Source organism: Corella eumyota, chromosome 2, assembly GCF_963082875.1.
Source record: "Corella eumyota chromosome 2, kaCorEumy4.1, whole genome shotgun sequence".
NCBI classification, from domain to species: Eukaryota; Metazoa; Chordata; class Ascidiacea; order Phlebobranchia; family Corellidae; genus Corella; species Corella eumyota.
In genome coordinates, this window is record NC_137491.1 from 13,526,647 (window position 1) to 13,553,532 (window position 26,886).

The 26,886-nt window shown below is 30.2% G+C and overlaps 6 protein-coding genes across 11 annotated transcripts; 1 reads left to right on the top strand and 5 right to left on the bottom strand.

Moving 5' to 3' along the window:
* Positions 1-707: 707 nt before the first annotated feature.
* LOC145742160 (prostaglandin E2 receptor EP4 subtype-like) lies at positions 708-6,866 on the bottom strand. 5 transcript variants are annotated; one of them, XM_082559935.1, is made up of 11 exons: positions 6,594-6,866; positions 6,305-6,368; positions 5,951-6,011; positions 5,191-5,353; positions 4,361-4,530; positions 4,115-4,267; positions 3,778-3,918; positions 3,445-3,548; positions 3,045-3,156; positions 2,277-2,375; positions 708-1,377 (listed from the first exon to the last, which is right to left on the bottom strand). In XM_082559935.1, exons 3-11 carry the CDS (start codon positions 6,002-6,004, stop codon positions 1,192-1,194), a joined length of 1,182 nt encoding a protein of 393 aa, XP_082416061.1. In that variant the 5' UTR covers positions 6,005-6,011; positions 6,305-6,368; positions 6,594-6,866; the 3' UTR covers positions 708-1,191. The 5 variants fall into 5 exon arrangements, with proteins under 5 accessions (XP_082416061.1, XP_082416059.1, XP_082416060.1 ...); XM_082559933.1 differs by having other exon boundaries at positions 5,951-6,368; XM_082559934.1 differs by having other exon boundaries at positions 6,305-6,866.
* A 3,274-nt stretch (positions 6,867-10,140) lies between these two features.
* On the bottom strand, positions 10,141-10,965 carry LOC145743571 (uncharacterized). The gene is made up of 4 exons (XM_082561567.1): positions 10,876-10,965; positions 10,727-10,787; positions 10,588-10,644; positions 10,141-10,324 (listed from the first exon to the last, which is right to left on the bottom strand). Exons 1-4 carry the CDS (start codon positions 10,951-10,953, stop codon positions 10,185-10,187), a joined length of 336 nt encoding a protein of 111 aa, XP_082417693.1. The 5' UTR covers positions 10,954-10,965; the 3' UTR covers positions 10,141-10,184.
* A 3,718-nt stretch (positions 10,966-14,683) lies between these two features.
* Positions 14,684-16,919, top strand: LOC145742466 (uncharacterized). The gene is made up of 5 exons (XM_082560244.1): positions 14,684-14,887; positions 14,958-15,027; positions 15,218-15,289; positions 15,536-15,691; positions 16,810-16,919. Exons 1-5 carry the CDS (start codon positions 14,684-14,686, stop codon positions 16,917-16,919), a joined length of 612 nt encoding a protein of 203 aa, XP_082416370.1.
* On the bottom strand, positions 15,849-21,815 carry LOC145742012 (putative GTP-binding protein 6). Of its 2 annotated transcripts, none has more exons than XM_082559744.1 (10): positions 21,505-21,815; positions 20,193-20,310; positions 19,412-19,579; positions 19,076-19,207; positions 18,707-18,888; positions 18,358-18,472; positions 18,058-18,151; positions 17,805-17,956; positions 17,320-17,695; positions 15,849-16,988 (listed from the first exon to the last, which is right to left on the bottom strand). In XM_082559744.1, the coding sequence occupies exons 1-10, from the start codon at positions 21,803-21,805 to the stop codon at positions 16,983-16,985; spliced, it is 1,644 nt and encodes a 547-aa protein (XP_082415870.1). In that variant the 5' UTR covers positions 21,806-21,815; the 3' UTR covers positions 15,849-16,982. The 2 variants fall into 2 exon arrangements, with proteins under 2 accessions (XP_082415870.1, XP_082415869.1); XM_082559743.1 differs by having other exon boundaries at positions 17,314-17,695.
* A 2,607-nt stretch (positions 21,816-24,422) lies between these two features.
* Positions 24,423-25,289, bottom strand: LOC145742467 (uncharacterized). The gene has a single exon (XM_082560245.1). It carries the CDS (start codon positions 25,287-25,289, stop codon positions 24,423-24,425), a length of 867 nt encoding a protein of 288 aa, XP_082416371.1.
* Positions 25,290-25,293: 4 nt separating this feature from the next.
* On the bottom strand, positions 25,294-26,748 carry LOC145742468 (uncharacterized). The gene has a single exon (XM_082560246.1). The coding sequence runs from the start codon at positions 26,746-26,748 to the stop codon at positions 25,294-25,296; it is 1,455 nt and encodes a 484-aa protein (XP_082416372.1).
* Between the last annotated feature and the right edge of the window lie 138 nt (positions 26,749-26,886).

The following is a 26,886-nucleotide window of genomic DNA, read 5'->3' on the forward strand; positions in this document are numbered from 1 at the left end:
TGTAATCTTGGTGGTGCAACGTACAAACGAAATGGAGTACACATAAAACCTGATAATGGTACCCGATTTGATTATGATTTTAACGTTCCTGATTTACACACAATTCAACGCTACAGAGCACAAGTAATACACAAGTTAGTGGTAATACACAAACAACACCTCATGATGTTCGTAATGGTAATGTTGTTAATACCAGACCCCGTAGATCTCATAAAACACCCCGATATTTGAACGATTATGTAAGATAATAATTGTATTATTGTGTGTTATTGTTATGTATATATATGTACTACGATTTCGTTCGTTTGTTTCTTTATTAATTTCATTCTAATTGTCAAAACTTATGACTTAACTCTTAAACTAATATTGGCTAAGTTTAGTGTACTTTATATAAAACATGTAATATTTGATTTTAACTTAGTTATTTTGTTTTGCTAAAAAAAGAGGGATGTTGAATAAAGTGTTTATATTAACGTCATAACGAATACATTGTCTTTATTCCCATAATGCATTTTCCCTAACGTTATACTTTATTAAGTGTGGTTCTTAAAACCTCGTGGCTACTACAAATAAACTTACAAGAATAATAATAATCAAGATATTTTGATTATTAACAATTACATTTATATATCAAATTTGTTAAAAATGGTTATGTGGTATATTTGTTATGATATATATTATAAAAGAGTAAAATCTTTGTGGTAACATTTAATAACACAAATCCCTCTAAATATGCGGTTTGTTCTATAGAAAATAAAAGCTTACAAAAAAATTCATAAATACTTTAATGTTAAATCAATATACATACTGGTATATTTTATCACATTTAAACCTGATAAAATAATATGTATTTCTACGCAAATATCAATTTATTGTTTTTAAATTCGGAAAATATTTTAGTACATTACAATGTTCATAAATAATAAAAACAATTTAAACAAAATACGATAGTCAATTGTGTTTCCTCTTTAATTACAATATCAGAAAATTAGATGGACTTTGATTAAGTAAGAAGTCTTATTTTAATTTGGTGAGGCTTTAAGTGAAAAAATATCGACTCGATCGGTAGTAAATAAAAAATAAAATATATTGGTACCCTTCTTTGATAATTTATTATTAACGTAAAATCGTAATAATTACAGTTATTAAATTATTACAGTCACAATTAAAAAAGAAAAAAGTTTGCATTTCTTAAAATTGAGCATCACCTGCTATTACTGCTAGTGTTTCATCTTGATTTGAAGAATTTGAGTTTAAATCGTTTGTTGATTTATTGTAACACCCTTTTAACAACGGCCAAAAGCATAGTTTTGATGAAAATGTTTTTATTGCTAATAGTAAGCGCTCGCCAATTGATTTTCGAAACAAAATATATACCTAAAATAAAACAAAATCAAAAAAGGTTTTTGTTTAATAATAAATAACTCTAGTTCAACCGGAACGTAAACTTATTTTCTTAAGTTAAAGGGATTCGGATTGATGACCTCTTTACAGATCACTAAGCACCAGTACATTCGCAATTTCAGCAAAAGTCTTACGGCAAGAAATTATAACTTTGTAACGTGTTAGCCAAACAAATACAATTAAAAAAAACACACTAAAATATCTTAATGCCAATGTCGTGAATAAATAATTTATAGTGGTTTTGTATTGCTAAACTTAAAGAAAAAAGGGAATTTAAACAAAAATTCTGGCTTTAAATTTGGCTTTAAAAAAAAACTTCTGGCTTTAAATTAAACAAAAATTGAACTAAATTTTGGTGTAACGTCATTTTTGATAATTTGGTTTTATAAAATATGTCCAGTCGGTATAATAATATTTTTTGTATTTTGTACAAACACCAATATATAAATGTCAAGGGAAAAACAAAAACTAGACCATAAAGATAACTAGACCCAAAATACCCTCGCTATAAAGGTCACTTCAACTGTCCACTATTTGTAAGAATGACAGCGTTTTATTTGTATAGCGTCATTTTATCTATTTTTTTTTACTAATTATCTTAAAAAGTTTTGGATTTTAAGATAAAATTAATAAGTTAAATGTTTAAAAAAGGTAAAATAACACTTTAGTACTCAATTGGTCTTAATTGGCGACATTTTAACAGCACAACAGCATAGTCCGTTCTACCCTAGAGTACCCCAGATCGCTGGAACGTTGGCGTTAAAACTTTTGCAATATTTAAAAATTTCATTAAAAAACAACACAAATGTTATATTAATCAAGTCTTGTTAAACATGCCCAAGCCAATGCGAAATCCATAGTTTTTTACTTACCCATGGATCAAAAATCGGATTCCAACTTGCCAACCAAATAGCTATTCGATCCAATTCTGAAGATTTCCACATTTCGGACTGGTTAAATAATATCCGGGTCTAAAAATAAAAATGGTAAATTTGAAACTTAACTGTCTTGCATTTTGTTATAAAAAAAAAGTATTTCAAGGTTTATGTAGGTTCAAAAACAGAGTGATTTTTTATAAGTTACTAAGGAATTAAACCATAAATCATTGAAAGAATAGCTACAGATCAGTTTGATACAACTCTTTGATTATATAAAATTTAAAACTAAACCACTGTCAAAATATTAAAATAGGATAAGGTAATACAAATCTTTTGTCCGACAAAAAGTTAAACAAATATAGTTTTGAACTTAAAACTTTAAATTACCTTCTAACGACGAAAAGAGATATTATAAAATAAATAACGATCGAAGTATGTGAAGGTGGTGATTCTAATATTAATAAGGCAATGCCTCAAAAAGTTGCTATTTACTATTTAATTAAATTTGGTATAATTGCGCAATGGCTAATTAAATGGGTTTTGTGTAAAAAATTTATTTTATAAGAACAGACAATGTATATTCTTTTATAAATTGTCCCTTTTTCTTTTTTTTTGTTGTTACAAATTAAAGCATAAAAAAAACCTTTTCTTTTTCTGTTACAATGCAAAACAGATTTATTTCTGTTACACACACACAGTCAATATCATTATTTATCAAATCATTAAGGCCATTTATTAAAATTTTTTTAATATTTTACGTACCATTAATGGCATCCAGCATAAAACAAATATGAGAGTGATGGAAACAAGTTGAATAATCATTTGAGTTTCACGATTTATCCAACCTCGTTTTGAAGTCTGTTGCTTTCTTACGCTATATGGTTTATAAGTCTTTTGTATTTACAATTAAAACGATAAAAATAAATGTCCATGAATTACTTTATAGTTTTGTTTAACTATTAATATTTATAGTAGTATAAATTAATTTTCAGCAATTAAACCAAAATTCAACTGCCTGGGTAAAAAAATAAACAAATTTTATTTTTTCTAGAATTTACTTATACGATTAATGGTGAATAAAGTTTTGGTTAAATTGAAGTTAATATTTTTAACAAAAAATAAATACCATTTTACAAAAAATGTTGTTTCTAAGAAAATTTACCTGATTTTTTTCATTTTTTGTAAACCCCGCATTACTGTTACGTTGCAGACTAATGTTACGAAAAGTAAAATCATTCCTACAGCCACATATAAATAATTAAACACCTAAAAATAAATAATAAAAGTATTTGAGCACCGGAAAAAATAATTTACTTATTTGACTTGCGTTTCAGGCAGTCATTAATAATAATAATACTTGGTTTCAGCTCTATTTAAAACCAAGAGGTAATCAATAAAGATAAAAAATAGCAAGATTTAAGTTGATATTATTTAAACGTAACTAACAAAATTTATCGTTTTTATTTTTTATTAAATTTAATGTTATACTTCTTACTTTGTTTTTTGTAGAAGTTGTATTCCAATTTGCAAAACACCACGAATAAGGAAACATTGGTCTTACTTCTCCAAAACCAATGGCTGGTAAAACGGATATTAAAGCTGAGAATATTGACATAAGTAATACTGCAATCAGCGCCTAAAAATTATTTTATTAACAATGCCACAATGTTTAATTTTGTTTACTTATTACTGTAATAAAATAAAGTTTTTTACAATCATTTTTTAATGTATTTATAAATAGACCTTAAATCAAATACAATTTCACCATATCTACCAATTTGAATATTCAATAACAATTTTTTAAATTATCAACTTAAAAATAAAGTTCCTACCCGTTTTGCCGTAGCCTTTCTGTGATAGTAATATGGATAAGTTATACTTAATACTCTTTCCATAGACATAACCATAACCATACCCATAGTATTAAGACCAAAAAACATCATTGTAAATGCACTGTAGTTACAAAGTGGCCGACCCCCGTGAAACTAAAATAGTAAGGTTTTATTAAATAGGGTTAAACGCAAAGAATATTTTAAAACACAAAACTTTAAAAAAGTTTTCTTAAAAATGTATCTTACTAAAATGTGAGAGTCGTAGAAATAGAGAACAAATGTTATAGGGGTTATTACTAGGGTTCCTAACATATCAAGCACTGCTAACATTAAAACTAAGGTGAGAAATGGTCCGAATTTAACTCTTTTTATTCTTACTGTAGGTGAACTTATTATAGAAGATCGCGGCTTTTCACCTAAACAGCCAAAATAAAGATAACATTAAGTTTAAGCAAAATTAAAGTTTTATAAAAACTTAAATATTTAAACTGTTAAAGGTTTAATAACAACTTTAAATTTAGTTAGGTCGATAATTTAAAATAATATTTATATTTATATAAAAAGAATTTAAAATTTGGAACAAATATTATTCTACGTTTTTAACAATCACTGACACACGGGACAAAAAAAAAACATTTACAGAAGTAAGGAGTAGAGCACTAGGCAGATGTTTTATATATTTTGACTTGGGTTTTTGTAAAATTAATTTAATTTGTTTGCAGTGTTCACAAGCGGTACCTATAAACTATACAGGATCGAATGGATCGAATGGACCGAATGGATCGCATGCATTATGCTTATTCTGAATGGGTGAGGGTCGGGGTTAGGGTTTAATTTATGCAATATTTTTTTACATTCTATTCATTCGGTCCATTCGATAACCATTTGATATACATTTGATCCATTCGATCCATTCGGTCCATTCGATAACCATTTGATATTCATTTGATCCATTCGATCCATTTGATCCATTCGATCCATTCGATCCTGTATAGTTTATAGGTACCCTTCACAAGCGCACACAGCATAGCGCTTTAATAACCCTACTTAAATTCCATTAAGATTTATAAATTTACCGAAATGAGAACCTCTTCTTGTAGGATTAAAATCTTGCTGTGTGCAGCTACTTTGGCGTTCTTCATACACGACTCTTATTTTGTAATAAACCAAAAGACCAATTGCAATTGAATTACTGAAAACACCAAGAACGAAAGTAACCACTGGCATTGCAAAATCGCTCTAAAAACATGCAAATCATTCCAAACATATCTTTAAAAAATATAAACAAAAAGAACGTTTTTAAACACGCGGAATATAAAAAACTTCTGGCTATTACCTAAGCCAATGGACAAAATAAATAAATATTTCCTACATTACGTTTAATTTACATTAATCTAACCTAATAAGCATTGGATTTAACAAAACTAGGCCATTAACCTGTTTTATCTGTTAAATCATAGAATGTTTAAAAGTGAGTCTACATAAATAATTTAATTCTATATTAATATTTTTAATTGCATAAAAATATTACTAACAATTAAAAAAATAATAAAATACAGAATATTTCAAATTATAAAAACGTTGCCTGATCACAGCTTAATTTAGTTGTATGTTAAAACATGGCAATACCTCATTGTGACGTCATTAAACGTCCCAAGGGAGAACATGACATTTCGCAATAATCAAATTATACACTTGCTGTAGCACGGGACTTAATTGAGATATATAACAATACACGTTAACTTACATAGAGATAAAATAAACTAAACACAAAAACTTTATAAAAAATTTAAAGAACAACATGATTCAAAATTATAGCAAGTTTGTAATATTTACCGGATCTACTCCTAGGTTAGGGTAACTTCTAGCGTTTACTTCGGTTACGTTCATTTTCAAGCTTGTTATGTTGTAAAAGGTGGATGTGTTAACATTATTTATTAAATTGAAATTTTCCATTTTTTAATATTTTAAAGTTCTTTAATAAATATACGTTACCATTGTTTTCATTTTAATATACCTTGAATTATTTACTAAAAAATCTAAAACAATTTACAATGATCATCTCAATATTTGTGTGTATGTTTTTATAGAAAAAATATTAACTATAAACAGTATATTTTTTGCCACCAGCTTAACCACAGTGTACAATAAATTAGTAACACCTTAAAAACTAACAATGCTTAAAAACACCTTGTTTTCAGACCATGACGATCTATTTCGCGATTTCAAAGCGACAAGAGTATCATGTTTCTCTCTGTTAAAGTAAAGAGAAGTAGCATTATAAAATTTACAAAATATTTTAGTTTAAGCCTAAAAATAAACCACATAAGTCTACTTTGCAAAGATATTTTACCCACTGGTTGATATTTTACCCACTGGTTGTACTAATTTAGTCAGTTGAGTAAACCCGTACGCTTTCGATATCTAATACTGAATCAGTTACCCTGTAGTGTATTTGTTCAATTAAACTTTTACCTACTTTAAATTGGCAGAAAGGACACTTCGATAAGTACACAATTGACTCTTTCAAATCTACATAATTCTAATTTAATAGCTTACAATATATTGCAAATGGAATAGACCTGTCAGTTAATCAAATTGTAAGCTAAAAAACATACTGTTAATACTAAAGATAGAATTAAAATACATATATTAACATTTTCCAATATATATTTTTTAAACTGTTATCTTTACTGGTCGTTTAGCGAATTAGGTTAATAAGGTTGCCAAACGTTTTAACTTGCATATAACATCTATAGCCTTCCTATAGCCTCTTTTATACACTGTTTAAAACCGCGACAGACCTAAACAGGAAAAAGAGAAAAAATCGTACGGTTAAAACGCTTAGAAATACGAATTAGCTCTATCGATATAAGCATAAGCTTTTATTAACAAAATCAAGTATAGCTTATTTTTAAATATAGGCTTAATGTGACAAAAAAGGGTAACATACAAAATTTACGACCTTAAAGCCAACGCGCTTATTAGGTAATCCCTACAATAGAAACAAACTGAGTTATTTTCGGACGAGGAATTCATGAATAGTAGCTGCAGCAATATAATTAAAACGCGACATAATCGGTATAGCCAAAGTTTTGTAAATATTTTTAAGAGGTATAGTGTTTTTCATAGGCACATTTTAAAAAAGAAGGAAAACAACTGCTAACATACTTTTAATAATTAATATAATAAGATTTTTTAACAAAGCAGGTATAGTTTTTATGAGCTATATCAACAAATCTGTATAAAAAATTATTGTTTCAAAAATAAACGTTTAATAATCTTACAATACGCAAATTTATGAAAGACAGTCCTTAAAAATGGAAAAAATTAGTTTATTTTCTAATTTCACATTTTTAAATTTGTTTGAATTTATGCAAATCAATCTAAATCACTTACCTAAAATTTTTTTTTTATTAACAAAAATTTTTATCGTTTCTATTTATTGTTTAGCTTCTTCCCACCCACAAAATAAATAGACTGGCATAGCTGCTAAAATATATTTGATGTTTTAAAAAAAAATCTTATGAAATTACCATAACAATAGAAAGGGTGTGATAGCATTTATTAAATGTAAGCAACCAATAGATTTTAATCAATTTTTCATTTAACGATTTTTAAAGGCTTTGTTAAATATATGAGCAAGAATTTAGTTAATTTGTTCAAAAGTCCTATTAGGATAAAGCGTATTTAAAATTATTTCATACACGGCATTATTTTCAATTATTTTTAATCACAAAAAATCTTATTTTTAATCACAAAAAAATTTTCATCAAATCTGCGCAGTAGATTTAAAATAAAAAAATAATTCTTTGAAATTTTTGGTCATTAAATTTAAAGACAAACGTTAGTTTTTTTAAAAAAAGTTTTTAAAGGTTAACCCTTTTTTCTAAATCAATAATAATTTGTGTTTAATTTATTATTAATGCAGGAAAATACGCACAAGTAACTTTTTAAATAAGTTGTTCTTCTTACATAATTGACAGCCAACTGTTTGCAATTTAAAAATACATTTTATTATATTAATGCATGAATATATTATTATGTTGACCAATGATAAAAACAAATACACTAAGGTAATAATTATAATGACGAATACAAGTCAAGACAAAACTAACATGGCGCAAAAAAGAACATGATGTTTTTTATATACCTGAATAAGAACAATACATATTGATAGCAGGTTCTGTTAAAGCCCGTTGTGCGTCACTAAAAGAGAAGAAAATTCATCGGTACTTATTTCATAGTATTTAATGGTTCATGACAAACTCTCACATAATAAAATATCACGTAATAAACAGGTTTTTTATAATAGTAATAAAAGTGGTCAAAATTGTTTAATTTTAAAAAATAATCAATTTTTCATGTAATCTTCAAATTTCACATAATTAAAATGTGAGAAAAAAAATATTTTATTTAGCAGCGAATTAATTTAAATCTTAAAGGAAGTCCTTTATAAAAACGAAAACAGTTTAAATACCGTTTAGTTAAAAAATTGTTTAAAAGATGTCTCACCTGCATTGTGGTAATCTTAAATTAAAACAATATTAAAAAACAATTCTACACTTATTGAGAAGGATGTCAAAATTGGCTTGACAGGTAATAAAGTAAAGATGTTAGGATACAATTAACCAATTTGATAGTAGTTAATTATAAAAATATAAACACCTTAATATGGTGATATAATAGAAGTCTTTTAAAATCGGGTGTGTATTTTCTTTTTTTCTTTTATAAGAAAAAATTTTTTAAAAATGCTAGAAACAAAAGGTTATTACACGTGAAGTAAACAAAATCTTATTTAAATACACTTTTTCATATATTTTAGAAATTTATGTAGATTTTTACGAACCCATAAACAGACTTAAACGACGTGTTAAACATTTTTAAGATTACTTATTTTTCAAATTCTGAAAAAGATAAACATTGTAATCTTAAAGGAAATAATGTAAGACATACTATTGCTCAAAACTAAAGACATGGCCATAGTGTTACCCAAATTTTGCAGGTAATGCATGTAGCACGTTAGTATGGTTGACATTATGGGGTGTGCTGTCGATACGTGGCGTTTAGATATTCGTAAATATATGCAATCGGTTTAGCCGAACGATCGGTTATATATGAATACATTGCCTTTTTCTTAAAAAAAACTTTTTATATTTTTAATCGGGGAGAAGATGATAAGTTTTTATTATTTTTATCGGGTAAGGGTGTGCAGTTGGGACGTGTTTGAGCTATCCGTAAAAGCAAGGCTCAAGGGCGAATAGTGTGGCGTTGGTGCTGGTCGAACCCGAAACTTTTTGGTTCGTAGTCTGACGCCATGACCTGTTCACCACCAGACCGTGTAGGTAAATATATATATTTTCCATAACAAAAGGTGATTAGTTTTTTATTGGGGAGGGATGTGTTCAATGTGGGTAAATATGCGCGACTAGCTTTTATATTTTGGTGGTTAACGCCCTCGTGGTGCTTTTTGTTTCTAAAAAAAAATTTAAAAACCTTACCAGTTGTTTTTTTATAAGTTGAATATTTTTTCATTTTCGGTATTTTCTGCATTTCAGTAGATTTATATTTATTTCTATTTTGATTGTTTGGTGGGGAGTTGGTGAAACTTAGTTTGTCTTCCGAATGCATTTTACATTTTGTCAATAATTTATTCTTCCAAGTTCCAATAACCAGCAATAAGATAAACAAATTAAGTAGAATCAAAATTCCAACAGGAATAAATTCTGCTATAATTACAACAAAAATGCTTTAAAAATTTATATTAAAGTTTAAATTAAAAAAATAGAAATATAAAACATTTTTGTTTGCCTGAATGTTGTGCTTTTTAATAAACTTAATTTAAATACATTCACGCTAAAAATTACATTATTGCAACATATAATACAGTCAATAGGCTAAATGATCTTTATTTTACTTTATTAAATAATAAGAACAAACTTTCTGTAAAAAAAACAAGCAATAACTAAAAAAAAAAAACTTTTTTTATAAATTTATTTTAAAATAAATCAAGTTTTGCAGTTTAAAATAAATCAAGTTTTGTAAAAATTTAAATTTTGTTTGTAATTATTTAATCTGAGGAACTGGAGGAATCTCCAGATATTGAAGAAGCAAATGGAATAGATTCTCCATCATCCGATCCTCCACAATCAAAACATAAACAAAGCACCAGTGTAGGAAGAGTTATAACTATCGAAGCTACTGGTATCACTAATAAATTAAATAAGAAAAACAAATAAACAAAATTAAAAATCTATTTTAAAAATTGATTTTAATATTAAATTTCAATAAATCTATTTTAAAAATAGATTTTTGGTTTAATATAGTTTGTTGTGTCATAAACGAATGCAGTTGTTATATATTTAGAAGGTTTTAAACAGCACATAACGAAATGTTAAAAATCAACATCTATGGTCGTTAGAGTATGCACAAATAAATAAAAAAGTTTATATGCAGTTGAAAAAATAACTTACACCAATCAAACATCCAGTTTTTATTAGATCCAAAAACAAAATTACAACATTTTTCTCCTAAAAACAAACAAAAAACAAACCGGTTCGTATTAAGGAAAAATAATTTTTAATTTATTACTTAATAAAGCAATTTTATTACCAATTGCACATTCTTTGTGTTCTGTAACCCCGTTTATGGTTAAAGTACACGCAACGCGGGCCTAAAAATACAACAAATAAGAATTAATAGGTTTTTGCATTTAACAATTTTCTTTATTTAAATTTATATAAAATAAGCGTGGTACTTACTTCGCAAATATGTTGTGAAAAGAAGCAAAATATTAAAATTAAACAAATAAACTTTGCCTTTCTATTCTTATGCGACATTGCCTATTTTCTGTATGTTTAACAAATAAAAATAATTAACGGAAAAATAACTAACAGCATATAAGTTAATATAAAATTATTTTCTAACAAAATATTTTGAACTAAGTATCAACTGTTAGGGTATGTGCAAATATTCAAAACATGACTAAGACCTTATTAAAAAATTTTTAGATTACACTTTTTTGTACTACTGAATATATAAATACTAAATACTGAATATTGTGTAAATAATTTAAATGCACTTTCTTATCCTTTTAATTTTCCAATAAAGCGTTTACGTTTACACGAAATTATTTTATTAATTATAAGGATAAGGCAAAATAGCGTATATTCTATACGAACCGGAAAGTGAGCAGATGCTTTTTTCGTTTTAGATTTAGTGCAGTGTGATAATAACAATACGGCACTCTATATCCTGATCAGGAAGTTATACTTTAAACTTCTAAAATGCCAGGCTTTAGTTACTACCACCCTTTGAAAACGGGAAACTGTAAAACCTGTTAGACTTAAAAGATTAAAAAAAGTCATTTTTTGTTATTGGTTCATACAAAAAATGCCTAAAAATATTTTGCATTTAAAAAAACACACAAACATTTTTCTTTTTTATATGCAAATTTATTTCAGTATTTCTCTTTTCGTTAGAACTATAGCAAAACCAAACGCCTGGTAAGTATAAGCCAACTCATTTCTATTAACTTATATTTTTTTCATTCACACGACCGGTATTTTATAGTATCCATTATTAATCATTTTTGTTCAAACTAAAAATTGCTGTATGAATACATGTCACATTTCAAAAATATAATTTCATAAATGTACCAGTCAAAAATCCTTGGCCAATAAGCGTTGGCGTGTTGTTTATTTTGAATAAAAATATGTAAACTTCTTTTACTTTTAAGAGTAAATTATATCCGTTTACTTCTTTCAGGTAAAGTTGTTTTTAATTTTTAACAAGTGCAACTTTCATCTAAAACATGTTTTGTGAATTTCCAGTTACTTTTCCCTGTCTATAGGTTTATAAAGTGTTTATCTTTATACTAATTACAAATGTTCTTATAAAAACATACTTAGCGCTAATGTTTTTTTAACAAACGCGGCTTAATGAACATGAATTTAAACAAGTGTATGTTTTTGAAAAAAAAAACTATAGCCACTGTAGGATCTAATACACTCCCACTATGGCTTAAACAATTATTAAACCCCAATAGAGTACGCTGTAAAGATGAGCATCGATAAGAAAGCCACACTTAATTAAAATACACAAAATAGTCGTGTTAAATCAAACTCGCTAACTTATTACCAAAACCTGCCCAAGGTTTCAATCTACCAAATGTAATCTGTACAAGCGGCTTTTAATTAGAATTGAAACTACAGGAAATGCAAAATAAATGCGACACAAAAATATGACATGAAACACAAACTACAAAGTATATAATCAACAAATTAAGTATAAAAGCGAAAGTCTAATTGTGTGTTAAACCTTACTTCGGCCTTACTTATTTATGAGTTTTTACGTCCAGCGAACTGACTAAAAAGCTATATTGCCAGTTATTTAAAGCAAAATAAAATAGGAGAAAGCGCAGGGGACGCGGAATTTGAGGGAATGGAAAATGAAGGAACGGAAATTGAAGGAACGGAAAATGAAGGAACTGGAAAATGAAGGAACGGAAAATGAAGGAACCGGAAAATGAAAGAACGAAAAATGAGGGAACCGGAAAATGAAGGAACCGGAAAATAAAGGAACGGAAAATAAAAGAACCGGAAAATGAAGGAACGGAAATTGAAGAAAAGTGAAAAAGGAGAGGCGGAATCTTAAAAAAATAAAACGTGGAAATTCCGTTGACTGTTTATTTGTATTTAAGTCAATATTATTTTAGAAATAAACGGGCATTTTATAGAAGAGAGTTAGGGTATGCTGGGGTTATAAAAATTAACTCATTATCGCTTATCAATTCTCGAATAAATGACAGTAATCCTAAATAAACAGTCAACGGTATTTCCGCGTTTTAGTATTTAAGATTCCGCCCTCTCCTTTTTTGCTTTCCTTCATTTTCCGGTTCCTTCATTTTGCGTTCCTTCATTTTCCGTTCCTTCATTTTCCGTTCCTTCAATTTCCATTCCCTCATTTTCAGTCGACCCGAAAGCGCATACAAACACAAAAGAAATTACAAAGCATTATCGATAAACAGAACAATAAATGCGTCATAAATGACGATGGGGAGTGAAAAATCTCCCGCAGCTGGGATCAAGCCGAATAATTCAGCGTGAAACGCCAAAGCTCACTAAAAGTGACCTCCCGCTAACAAATCATTTCAAATTTTTAATAAGATCGATAATGGACATAACAGCCACCATTAAGATAATTTGTAAATATTTGCCACGCGTCTCTAACAATGGGCTAACTTGACACATGGTGTGCAGCCTTGCTTCGAAATGTCACATTTGGTTGAATTGGTTAACAGTTAGTTATGGTATACGGACAATTGGATAAATCAAACAAGTAGCCATTTATGCATTATCTGCGGCAGCTGTTAAATGAAAACGTATATCAAGTGTTATAATTACATTTTTAATATTTTGTAACAAAAAATTTGCTTTAAAAAAATAAAACAATTTTCACTTTAACTCTTGTAGATTAAAATACGTTACAATCAATTTACACGACGATTTCAAAATATTTTTTAATCGAAACTTTAATTCCAAAACAAAAAATGCTAAAACGCATTTTAAAAAGTTTAAAAGTGTTTTTTAAACTTGAATTCCCGTTGATTTATATAAAATTAAGTTATTTATTTTGGAACGTTTTTTTGGCATAACTCTTTGCGTGTTTTAATGTAAAAATGTCAGAACAGAAAAAAACAGCTTTAATGTAATTATACTTAAACTGCTAAAACTGCGTGTTGATTTACCAAAGTTACGTTTTATTGACATGTTTTAATTAAAGGTTTCTAAAAGCACAAATTTGTTAAAAGCTGTTAAAGTTGCTAAAAACGCAAATAAATTTTCTATTAACAGAACAAACTAACAATTTTGTGAATTTTACTACTTTAAATATAATAAAGCGAACTTAAAATAGTAAAGCTTGGTATGACTTCTTTCGTATAAAAGTCAAACTTTTAAAAAACCGTTTACAAACTTGCATCACGAATACTACATACAACATATTTGAAAAAGTTATACCAAATCACATGTTTGCGCGCTTAAAAAAAAGGCATGACAAGCATAACCAATAAAAGGATGAATTCGTTACAATACGACCATCATATATAATTATATAAAATTTGGAATAAAATATTAATGTAGATAGTTAAACCCGTATTTTACATTTGGAAAATTTTGTTTTCATTAAAACAGTGACGTCATAAACAGTAAAAGTTAAACTATAAAAATATCAGGTTATTAAACAAAGAACTTTAATTCTTTAGAGATTGATTTAAAAATTAAAAGAAGTTATGGAGTATTGCAGAAATTAAGGTAAGAAAGTAGTTCATCGTTCATAAAATTACCAGTATACTATTTTAACTAAATTCTTTTACAATGGTTGACCTTATTTTAAGCTAGAGAATTATTATAGAACATAAAATTGTTTTATATTGGACAAATTTTTACTAGAGATTTTGTTTACTTAAATAATATTAATAAAATGCCGACATTAGTTAACTATTAGAAAAGTTTTATAGGTGTAGCACTAAATTTGTTACCATGGAAGGTATTAGAAACCACTACGAATATGGCAAATGCTTACACGAAACGTACTAAAATGCCTCGGACTACCACTTTATCTGACTATGGATTTAAAAGCAGAGTACAGGAACATTATGATCAACATGAAGACGAAAACGATTGTGAATTAAGACTTAATTCACCTACTAGAAGACAGAACCCTCAGCCTATTGGGCTTGTGTACCAAAGTCCTTATAACAGATACAACCAGGTATTATAAGATAATAACGCTTCATTAAACAAAAACAACAAATATATATATATATATCAATTGTTAACAGATTTTTGGAATATGGAATCCGAATCTTTTGGTCCCAATGCTAAGGTCTGGCGAAACTCTTCCTCATTTGCGTGAGGGCAATTTTTACACATTATTAACTAGATTATTTGTAAATCTGTGCAAAACAGTGTCCATATTTTTTATGTTAGGTTTTTGTTAAATTTAATCAAACCTTAATAAGGGAACTAACTAATTATACACTATTAAAGCTCAATTATTGTTTTCGTAAATACGTAGTAAATAAATTAAAGTAAAAAACAGGTTCAAGCAACTTTTCTTGCAAACACGACGCACAACAACTTGCTAATTATATGACCCAACCAGATCAGGAAGGTAATTTTTAAATATTATTTTTATATTAAATTATGTCAATGACTTAGTTATTACAAAACAACTAGTCCTCAAATGTTTTGACCGACAAGTAACTGCACCAACAAAAAAACATAGGGAAATGTGAATTTTTTTCATAAGTCCAATTTGAAAGTTCTCATGTATTTTTTTGCAACTTTACGTGAATGCCAATGCGTGGCTAACATTGTTTGGCAATCCTATTGACTACATTTTTTTTTATATATGTAGTTCCAATCCAAAGAAAGCAACCCAAAATACACTATACAAGTAACACCACACAACGTGAATGTTTTCAGTGGCCCCCGACAGTGCCTGATAAGTTTCGGGGAATGGTGAGAAGGTCAAGATTCGGTCACACGCCTTACACTGAAGCGGTAGGCATTGGTAAGATAGACTTTGTAAAAAAAATAGTTTTAGGTGGTACCTAAAGATATATGGTCCTAATTGATATAGTTTGTAGCAAACAATCTCATTATGATTTGTTTAAATTAGTTTTTTTTAATTCAACCATATAAATAAAGACAAACTAACAAACCGTACAAGAGCTTATTAACTCGCGCCTTAAAAAAGTGCAATTATTACGTTATACTCGATTCGCTACAAACTGTTAAAAGAAAACAAACGAAACAGAAACAAATAAAAGGGAAATTAATGGAACGATAACTAATGAAATGGATCTTAATTAAGCGGATTTGTTTTATAGAAAATTTTGTCGGAAAAATGAAACAAAAACGCATAAAACGAAAATAATTAAATAGAAAACAAATGAAACAAAAACTGGTGAAACTAATAAACATAAAACGGAAACTGTTCGAACAAAAACAAATTCGTTTTAACAGTTTCCTTCTTATTTGTCTTTATTTATTTCGGTTCCATTTTCTGTCTTATTTCTTTTGTTCCTTTTGTTTATCCTCCGTTTGTTTCCCTTTTTATTTATTCCCATTTCATGTGAAAATATTTTTATGGATTAACTGACCCAAATTCTTTAGCTTTAATGATTTTGCATTTTTACCTTAGAATCTACCAATATAACGTTCTTATATAAAATTCCGGGACCATGACGTAAATGAAAAAAATCTTTAACATGATTAGGTGGAATTGGAAGCTAATAATAAAAAACATTACGAGTAATATCATTAAATGTTGGTATAACTAACATGATTATATCAAATTCAACAAATATGAACGTAAATTTAATTTGCTATTTTTTAAAATATTTTATTTCAAATAGATTTTTAATAACATTCTTAATTGGGCGATCTTGTTTTTGTGTGGTAGTATTGCTAAATGGATAGGGTTCTACGCACCCTCGCTTACAATTACTAAAGTGACGTAAATTGTCAACTATAGGGTTGCTAACCGACCAACATACTTATGTTGTAAAGTTTGAGAAATAGATATCGTAAATCACAAATCATATTCAACCTTGTTTTTAAAAGAAATCTTACAATCAAATAATAAACTTCTTGAAAAAACACAAAATTAAAAAAAATATTTTTTAGTCCCCAATGTTATCATTTTGCCCAATACCAACGTACGGAACTCCCCAAAACAAGAGCACGCCAATTCTACGACTGTTCCGGCTTCAAACACAGTGGAGAACCACGATTAGATACCCCCTTCCGGTTTCCTTGCCTCTTATAAAAAAAGGAAATCGAACACATTTTAAACATTCTTATTGCTGCAAAAAAGTTAAAATAATTGTGTAATCAGGATAGCAAATTTTCATTATACTTTAAGTTACAAATCTAATTTTACAAAATAAAAAACATTAGGACGTAAAATTTTTTTTATTTTGGTTTTTCGGGCATCAATGACAGTAAATAATAAGATATATAACAAATATTACGTCAATGCCACGTAAAAAATGACAAAATCAATTTAATGATTTAAAACACGCCACAAATATTAATGTTAACATAAAGATTTTAAGTATGTTATGGCATGGTCACCAAACCCAGAAATAAATGTGCTTAACAAAATTATACATAAAATTGAGCCATTACTTATACTTTTTGGGACGACTCTTGTTGTATGGGCAAGACTTTAACGTTTCCAAATTTCGAATCAAACTTTTGAAGTTCCCAGTTTGCAGCTATAATCTTTGCCTGAAGTGTGGCGTCATTATTGCTTTTCACATCCAAAACTGCACAGTTCTGATGCAACCACGATAAATGATCCCCATTGTTGGGAAAAATGACACAATGTTGACGTCGTGACGTCACGCTCATTATTTTCTCCTGCAGTTGCTCAGTAAAGGACGACAAACCGTATCCCGTCACAGTGGAAATTCGACAAACGATTGAGGGACGAAGATCAACTTTGTTTTGTGTTGTGTTGTTCGATAGTTTGATGTGGGAAACTTCAGGTAAAGTTTCTTGATCTTGCCTGTTAATTTTTTTACTCGTGGATAAAAACACTCAAGCTTGGGCAATTTTAAAACAAGTTTTCAGTAGTTAGCTAGTCAAACACCCTATTATTAATTTATAGTCCATACCTTTTAAACACCAGATCCATTTTGTTTCTAACTTCAATCATATTCTCAATTAATTTAGATTCAAGGTTTAGCGTAGATAAAATTTTTAATACATTTTTTAGTTGGTTTTTGTTGTCAGGATGGTTGAAATCGCGAACGTGCACTATTAAGTCCTCAAAATGCGAATGAATAATTTATATTAAAATTAAAGATTTTTTTAGTGGATAACCAAAATAATATCTACAAACAACATAAAAATTTATATGATTAATACCGCTTGCAGCATATCTTCCATTGTAGCCTTAAATGCATCAATTAGTGCGTGGGGCAAGTTTGATAAAAATCCAACAGTGTCTACAAGAACGTACCTGTAACATTTATACAAATAAAACTTTTTAATTTGTCTTTTTTTGAAACATGATAAACTGAACTACATTTCTTTAATATAAAATACTGATTTACGTTATGAGTTTAATAAAAATTAAGACAAAGATTAATATATTTACAGTCTAATTAAAAAAAATATTTTAATTTAAATAATATTACCAATAAATATTTAAAAAATTGATCTTACCTTAATTGGTTTGGCAACATTGCAGAATGAGATGTAACATCCAAAGTTGCAAATAAAATATTTTCTGGTTCCAAACGTTTCGATTTTGCTAAGGCTTTAATAAGACTCGTTTTACCTTTATTCAAATATAGATTGTCAATAAAATTACTATAAATAAACCACACAAGAAAACTTAAAAGTTTTAAACAATTTTAGTTAAATTAAATTAAGTTTATTTTATTAAAAAATCTCAGTTTAACCAAAGTTAATTTTATGAAAAGTTGTATCCTTTAATAAAAAGTAAAAATTCATTTAATAAAAAGTAAAAATCCATTTAATATAATAAAAACCATACAAACAACTAACTTACCAGCATTTGTATAACCAACTACTGCAACAATTGGCACACCTGCCCTTTTTCTAAATCCTCTTTGGATATCTCTTTTCTTTTTTAAAATTTTTAAATACCTTTTTATTTTGATTTCTTTGTCATTTATTTCCTTGGTAATTAGATTTAAAAACGATTCACCTTTTAGGTCAGAGCCTCGAAAACTAAAAAATTGTATAAAAGTTTTTGCTTTCATTTTTTAAAAAGTGGTAACTAAATGTTTAAAGCTGATGTATTAAATATTAAAATATAGATGTATTAAATTTTAGAAAAAGTAGACAATGACAGGATAAATCTTTCTTTTATTAATGTAATATTAAATAAATTGTATGCATTCGTTTTTATGATTACTCAAAGTTTTTGTTTAGTTTATGATGTGAAAGGATTTGGTGTTTTAATAAAAGTAACTCAGCTAGTGCAACTTGTAGTTTTGCCTCCTTAGTTTTAGCTCTTAACTTGAATATTTGCAAGACAAGTGTGTATCTGCAAAACATTTAAGAAATAGATACACAACTTAGCTTCAAATATTGCCCCTTAAGTTATTTTAGCAAAATAACCATCAAATTTTTTAGTAAATTAAATATTAATACAAGTTTATAACCAAATAATACTTAATTAAATTGTAAATCTTACCACACAGCACTAATATTTTAAAATATTACAAAAAACAGCGCGATTCCTATTTACCTGTCATAAATAGTAACAATACCACAGTGTTGAGTTATATTTTCTTGTTGAACTGCAGTTAATTTATCAACACTGATAAACAAAGCAGTTGTATTCATACAACTTCTAGTTATATCCATTATGGAATCAAATTCTTTTTTGCCAAATAAAAATTTGTCACCATGATTTCTATAAATAAACCAAATTCAAAATAACAAAACACAAAATAAAGTTAACACTTTTAAGCATTTTTTGTTACTGATATTCTTATAAGAGCTTAATTGATATCCTGATAGGAGCTCAAACCAATCAATTAAAATTTTTGAACTCAAAGATGGCTTTTTGGAATTTTTTAATTTTTCCAATTGGGCAAACCAAAGCGTAAAATAAACTTATACACAGACATAGAAATAGTTTTTGTTGTGTAAATACATCTATTGATTTTTAAATCAGTGTAACTTAAACTGTCTGGCTGCCCGATGATTTCACCTGTTTTTTATTTTTTTTAAATGAAGTTTTAAAGAAAGATTGTAGACTTACTACACAACCAAAATTAACTTGATTTTGTCATTTTTTCCTGTCGCATTAACGTAATATTTATTATATATCTTATTATTCACTGTCATTGATGTCCGAAAAAAACAAAATAAAAATTTAGAACATAACTTTTTCATATGTAAATATGAAGTTGTATGACCCTGAGCCCCACCAGTTAAACAAACAAAAAATAACTTTTAATAATTAAGTAAACAATAGGATTAAACACTAGTAAAATATAAAAATATAGTGTAATAATACTTACAAAACATGTTTTGCCACTTTATGTCCACTAACAGTCCAACCTGGTAATGTTTTAACCAAAGCAATGGATTCCTGAAGTGCCAGATTTGTTTCTTCTGATAATTGATTTATATTATTACCTATAAGGTATTGAGTTTTAACAAAATGATATAAATATATTTTTGTGCGTTATCTTATAGGGTTGCCAATCGACTGTACTCAGGTTTATGCGTCCAGGCGATCCGTACTCCTAACAACAAAAAACTCAAAATTTATGTGTGGGAGTTTATCGCTATTTAGACCGTTTCATAAGCCCATAAATATTGGATATCGTAATATGTGTTTAAAAATACAGTGTGTTTTTTAACGTTTGTAGTATTGAATTATTGTATTTTTGACATCATTTTGTGTCAGTTGCTTTTTTTAACCATTATTGCAACTAAGACGAACGTAAAATAAGGGCGATAGCTATGATGTATAATTGGAATTTTTTTTATCAGTTGACTTATTCTTTTAAAAATTATTGTCATGGTGATTATAGCCTTCATAACATGTCAGATTACTACTAAGATAAACCATATTTAATAAATCGATTCGTCACATATATGGGCCTTGAACCCGAGTACAGATAGCCTTTTGTGCATCGACTGGCAACCATCTCATAGTACATGTAACAGCATACAGCACAAAACAAAATTGGGATTATATCTTTAGTAATGAGAGTCCAATCTGGAAGGAAGGGCAGCGTGCACGTACAAGATTTTTTTCGTCAAAAAAAATGCATGCCTGAAATTGGCGTTTTGCACGCCTGGCTTTAAAAATAAATACAAAGTTAAAGGTAAATACGCTAACATAAGTCCTGCGTGCACGCATAGATCGAAAAAAAAAAAATTTTTCACGCCTATTTTCCAGTCTGAAAAGTTGGACAGTTTTCGACGAGATCTCGTGCGTGCAAGCGTAAAAAAATGCGAGACCGCGCGTGCACGCGTACCAAAATTTCCGGTCTTGGCGTGCACGCGTGATATATGTTAGCATGTTTAAGGCGTCAGTACTGCGTGTGCACATTTTTTTAAGACACCAGGCGTGCAAAACGCTAATTTCAGGCGTGCTTTTTTTAATTACAAAAATCTCGCGCGTGCACGCTGCCCTACTTTCCAGACTGGCCTATTTTTACGCAGTTTTTGCACGCACAAGATCTCGTTGAAAACTGCTTTACTTTTCAGAAGGGATGAGAGTAATATCTAATTAAGTAAATTTTATAAATGCATTTACCCAATCTGCCAATTGCTTTATAAATGCTAGTTAGCTTTTTTATATCAAAATAATAATTTTACCTTTCTTAACTCTTTTTTTTATACCTGGTTGAACAACAAATACATTTTCCTTGCCTAAAATTTTATGAGTTTCTTTGTTAATAATAAGATCATGAATATTGATTGACAGTCCATCTTTGTCAAAATTATTATTGTAATCATGACTAAATAAAGAAAATGCTTCCCTTTTTAAGGTGATGATTGTAAAGGTTGGTTCTTTGCATAAAATAACTGAATTTTTCGAGAACGTGCATATACTTTTTACTGGTCTAAGTGTAACAATGCTTCTGCAGAGCGCATGAACACTAACAAAGTAATTCATCTTTAGCGCTCTTGGCACAAAACCATTTTATGTATTACATGTTTGCCACTAGGTGACGTTTAATAACAGTGAGCAAAATCTAATCATGTAAAGTTTAATATTTATATGTAAAACCTTGTTATATTGGAGACGCGGAATTTAAGGGAATAAAACATGAAGGAACGGAAATTAAAGGAACGGAAAATAAAGAAACCGGAAAATGAAGGAACGGTAAATGAAGGAACCAGAAAATAAAAGGTAAAACGTAGGTAAAATGTCTAAATATAAGGCAATACGAATAAGGCGTTATACTAAACTAAGGTACAAATAAGAGACTTTAAAGTATGTCTACACGCCAAGCACTCAAGTCAGAACTAACGAAATACAAGCAATAATCAAGTAGACCAACATTGTCACGTGACGGGTCTAATCACACTTCTCCAAGAAGGTACAAATTACTAAAGCATTGATTCGAGTCCGCACCGCAATAGGCAAAACAGTCAACCCGCACTAGAACGTTACCAATAAACGTTACAAAACGTTACGCCCCTCAGACTATATTGGACCCACTCTTGTGGAAAAACATAATAGAAAGAGCATTTAAAACTTGACAAAACAAAAGTAAATTATTATAAAAGAAACATTAAAAAAACGTGACAAAAGTTGACTAAAAAAGGAGGGGGGGGGGTTATGTAAAACTAATGTTAAGTGAAAAACATCGGGGTAAAATCGAGTGCGTTATCTGGCGCTTTGGTAAAATTTCAGGTCGGTGTAGGTGTAATAGGAACAGAGATACCCCTTTATATACTACTGTTTTCGGGCATTAGCGTTAGTGTTGGCACAGCTTTCCTGGATTTACTTAGATACAACATATGTTCTACAAATAGCTATTTGTTAACTTTGTAATGGACTGTCTGTTGCTCTTCAGCCTCGCTAATAATAGTGAAAATAACTTTTTTTCGTATATTCGTTACTGTAAATGACCCACTGTAAGAAAGATTAAATTCGTTTCCATGCCGTTTTTTTTATACTTGTAAACCATGTCTTCTTGATGACGGTGTATATCTTTGCGGGCAAAACTGTCATCTGCTACCAGGGCTGATAGCGCGATACCCCCTTTGTTAGTCCGTGTACAGTAAAGCAACGGTAAAATAAGTGACGCGGTCCTAAGTGCCGTTTGTTGGCGCATAGGCCATACCTGTACATATTTTGTAAACAAATCACATGCCACTAATACAAAACGATTGCCCGAATTAGCTACCTGTGTTCTTTTTCCACTTTAACCAATTTAATTGTTAGTTGACCTTATAGCATGTTTTGGAGAATTCCAAATGGCCGCTACCTAGAAGATCATTATGTAAATTAGATAGTATTTTGGGGGCGCTAGAAATGGATAGCCCTCAGCATTGATTAACTTCTGAATGCTTCTTTTAATAATTTAAAACTGAGACTTTACTCATTTTCGAAACCATGTAAAAATCGGTCTTATATTTTGATCTTGTTATTGTGCTGCAGCAATATCGTTTGCACTTAGACCGAAATCTGAATTAAAAATTAATCGTTTCCACATATATTCTGGTTTTTCAGATAAGAAAAATATGATAAGAAAAACTTAGAGGGAAGATGTTCAATCTAACGAGGGCATTGCCTGTAAAGGGGTTTGAGTTTTTAAAGCCATCTGTAGGATCTAATACACTCCTACTATGGCTTAAACAATTATTAAACCCCAATAGAGTACGTTGTAAAGATGAGCATCGATAAGAAAGCCACACTTAATTAAAATACACAAAATAGCCGTGTTAAATCAAACTCGCTAACTTATTACCAAAACCTGCCCAAGGATTCAATTTACCAAATGTAATCTGTACAAGCGGCTTTTAATTAGAATTGAAACTACAGGAAATGGGAAATAAATGCGACACAAAAATATGACATGAAACACAAACTACAAAGTATATAATCAACAAATTAAGTATAAAAGCGAAAGTCTAATTGTGTGTTAAACCTTACTTCGGCCTTACTTATTTATGAGTTTTTACGTCCAGCGAACTGACCAAAAAGCTATATTGCCAGTTATTTAAAGCGAAATAAAATAGGAGAAAGCGCATACAAACAATAAAGAAAATACAAAGCATTATCGATAAACAGAACAACAAATGCGTCATAAGTGACGATGGGGAGGGAAAATCTCCCGCAGCTGGGATCAAGCCAAATGATTCAGCGTGAAACGCCAGAGCTCACTAAAAGTGACCTCCCGCTAATAAATCATTTTAAATTTTTAATAAGATCGATAATGGACATAACATACCGGCCCCAAATGACAGAGTGTAATAACACGAGGGCATTTAACAACAAAAATGTTCATTATACGATAACAAAATACAAGAAATAAACACAATAACTATGCATTCGAAATTTCAACAAACATATCAAGTATTCAGTTAACATTATGTATAACATATAATAACGATAAAACTAACGCTACATCTATTAAGTAGCAAGTGTGCCAGTTCATGCAATACAAGGCACACCTATCACAAAAATACGTTTTACAAAAATGATATGAAAGTGTAAAGAAGAAAACTGTGAGGCATGCAGGCGTAAATACAAGCACAAAAAAAACATAGAAAATACAAATTTATGCGACCCCTTCTAAAAGGCAAATTTTGCGAATGTCTCGGGTTAAGGTAGCATATGCAGTGCGCACCTGGACACGACGCACCATCCCGTTCTTGTCTTTAATGCACTTCTCGATAATCCCCTTCGGCCAGAGTCCTCTCTTCGCGTTCTCATGAACGATTAAAACCACGTCGCCAACCGTGAAATTTCTCATCGGTTGAAGCCATTTTTGTCGCAATTGTAACAAAGGCAAATACTCTTTGGTCCATCGGTCCCAAAATTGATCAGCAAGAAGTTGAACCAACCTCCACGATCGCCTGTAACCGTCTGCCTTGACAAACGTGTCTGGAGGCAGGTCTTTGTCTATTGCTCCTTTTAGCAACATACTTGGCGTCAATGCCAATTCATCTTTGCAGTCATCGCTGAGTGGCACCAGAGGTCTGCTGTTCAAGATTCGTTCCATCTCAGCCATCAAGGTTAAAAGTGAAAAATCGTCAAGAATGGTTTCGCCTATTATTAGCCTCATGATTTTCCGAACGGATCGTATCATCCGCTCCCAGACTCCGCCTTGGTGACTCGCAGCTTGTGGATTAAAATTACAATCAATCTCGTTTTGTAGGAGCGCGTCGTGAATTTGCTTTTTATTCCATCTCCTGATGCCTTCTCGTAGCTCTCTCTCGGCCCCAACAAAGTTTGTCCCGTTATCGCTATAAATTCTTTTTGGACCCAAGCGGCGAGACGAGAATCGGCGATAAGCATCAATAAAAGCACTTGTTTCTAAAGATTGGGCTACTTCGATGTGAATAGCCCGAGTAGCCATGCAAGTAAAAATACAAGCATATCGTTTAACTTGACTTCTTCCACTTTTTGTGAGAATTGGCCCCATGTAGTCAACCCCCACACATAAATGGAGGATTTTTTGAAGTGACCCTCGGCATCGGTAAAGTGGCCATAATTTGTTCCCCCACTTTAGCAGACCAAAATCGGCATTTTCTACAGCCTCGTAGAATCCTTCTGACAGTGGCTTGTCCGCGTAGAATCCAAAAACGTTCTCGAGTGGCGGACAAGACATGAATTGTTCCCGAATGCCCATGCCTGTTATGATAGTTTGTCACAATAAGTTCAGTTACAACATGGTTAGATGGAAGAATCATCGGATATTTGGTGATTAGAGGGACGGTTGAATTATGTAGCCTGCCACCAACGTACATAATGCCTTTAACTAAAACCGGGCTTAGCTTTCTTAAAGTGCTAAGCTGTTTTGATTTATTTAGATGTTGCTGAGACTTAAATTGTAAAGGCTCGTCGAAAGTTTGGTGGTCATGAAGTTGATTGATCACCTCGGAAAAGGATTGTCGTTGAACTGCCCGCACAATGGCAGCTGTTGCGCTATTTAGTTCTTTTAGCGATAAAAATTCAGGAATGGCGTATTCGTCGTTAGATTTAGCTTTCCGTTGAGACACCTTCCATAACAAAAAGGTGCGATATCGCAAAATCCAGGCGGTTGCTCGTTGTAGGTTTGTAAACGAAGAATAACGACGCCACAAACGAAGTAAACTAAATTGATCACTGCAAACAACATTACACAAGGTCACTGACTTGACCTCAGGATCGGCTGTCAATAACGGCAAGATAGCAGGGCGAACCGGCCAATGTTCGACTGTCTTATAAAGAAAGGTTGGGCCTTTAAACCACAGGTCTGCCTTGTGCAGTTCATTAGGCATTAAGCCTCTTGATGCAATGTCAGCGGGATTTCGCTTTGTGTCAACATGCATCCATTGTTCTGGTTTCGAAAGCGAATGAATCATTTCTAATCGATTAGCGACAAAGGTTTGAAATCGCGTTGATGTGTTTGTAATGTATTGGAGAACGGTTGTAGAATCAGTCCATAAATAAACATTGTCAATTTTATATTCCAGTTCTCGACGTATAAGGTCGCTGAGTTTTACGGCTACCACGGCCGCCGTAAGTTCGAGTCGGGGTACGCTTACAGGCTTAAGGGGAGAAACACGTGCCTTCCCCATTACAAAAGACAAATAGATATTACCATGCAAATCAATCATGCGTAAATAACTAACAGCACCATAACCCACATTGCTAGCATCACTAAACGTGTGCAGCTCAATACAACAATAATCAACATTTACAGGCTTAAAACATCTGGGTATACTAATGTGCTCTAAATCAACAAGAGTGTTAAGCCAATTATTCCAAGTGTTAATATGTTGTTCTGGAACCAGATCGTCCCAGCCCAACTGTGCAGAACATGCTTTCTGTAAAAGTTTGCGTGCAGGAAGAATAAATGGAGAAGAAAAACCCAATGGGTCATATACCTGACTTACCATCGATAGTATACCTCGTCTCGTGGACGGTTTAGTTTGAACGTTTACTTTTACCTCGAAACGGTCTAAAGAGGTGTTCCAATACATACCAAGCGCTCGCTCGGTTGGCAGTTCGTGTAAATCTAAATTTACCACCGAAGA

What these genes read in the sequence shown, in the direction of transcription:
- LOC145742160 (XM_082559933.1), bottom strand. Translation starts at nt 6,070, where the DNA reads ATGGAAAATTTCAATTTAATAAATAATGTTAACACATCCACCTTTTAC. An exon ending in TATGCTGGATGCCATTAATG is followed by an intron (nt 2,376 to 3,044) that starts GTACGTAAAATA and finishes TTTTATTTTTAG; the next exon opens with ACCCGGATATTATTTAACCA. An exon ending in ATCCGATTTTTGATCCATGG is followed by an intron (nt 1,378 to 2,276) that starts GTAAGTAAAAAA and finishes GTTTTATTTTAG; the next exon opens with GTATATATTTTGTTTCGAAA.
- LOC145743571 (XM_082561567.1), bottom strand. Translation starts at nt 10,953, where the DNA reads ATGTCGCATAAGAATAGAAAGGCAAAGTTTATTTGTTTAATTTTAATA. An exon ending in ACACAAAGAATGTGCAATTG is followed by an intron (nt 10,645 to 10,726) that starts GTAATAAAATTG and finishes GTTTGTTTTTAG; the next exon opens with GAGAAAAATGTTGTAATTTT. An exon ending in AAACTGGATGTTTGATTGGT is followed by an intron (nt 10,325 to 10,587) that starts GTAAGTTATTTT and finishes TTAATTTATTAG; the next exon opens with TGATACCAGTAGCTTCGATA.
- LOC145742466 (XM_082560244.1), top strand. Translation starts at nt 14,684, where the DNA reads ATGGCAAATGCTTACACGAAACGTACTAAAATGCCTCGGACTACCACT. An exon ending in CGAAACTCTTCCTCATTTGC is followed by an intron (nt 15,028 to 15,217) that starts GTGAGGGCAATT and finishes AGTAAAAAACAG; the next exon opens with GTTCAAGCAACTTTTCTTGC. An exon ending in GACCCAACCAGATCAGGAAG is followed by an intron (nt 15,290 to 15,535) that starts GTAATTTTTAAA and finishes TTATATATGTAG; the next exon opens with TTCCAATCCAAAGAAAGCAA.
- LOC145742012 (XM_082559744.1), bottom strand. Translation starts at nt 21,805, where the DNA reads ATGAATTACTTTGTTAGTGTTCATGCGCTCTGCAGAAGCATTGTTACA. An exon ending in AAAAAAAAGAGTTAAGAAAG is followed by an intron (nt 20,311 to 21,504) that starts GTAAAATTATTA and finishes AATACCTTATAG; the next exon opens with GTAATAATATAAATCAATTA. An exon ending in ATGTTGCCAAACCAATTAAG is followed by an intron (nt 18,152 to 18,357) that starts GTAAGATCAATT and finishes TAAATGTTACAG; the next exon opens with GTACGTTCTTGTAGACACTG.
- LOC145742467 (XM_082560245.1), bottom strand. Translation starts at nt 25,289, where the DNA reads ATGGGGCCAATTCTCACAAAAAGTGGAAGAAGTCAAGTTAAACGATAT.
- LOC145742468 (XM_082560246.1), bottom strand. Translation starts at nt 26,748, where the DNA reads ATGGTAAGTCAGGTATATGACCCATTGGGTTTTTCTTCTCCATTTATT.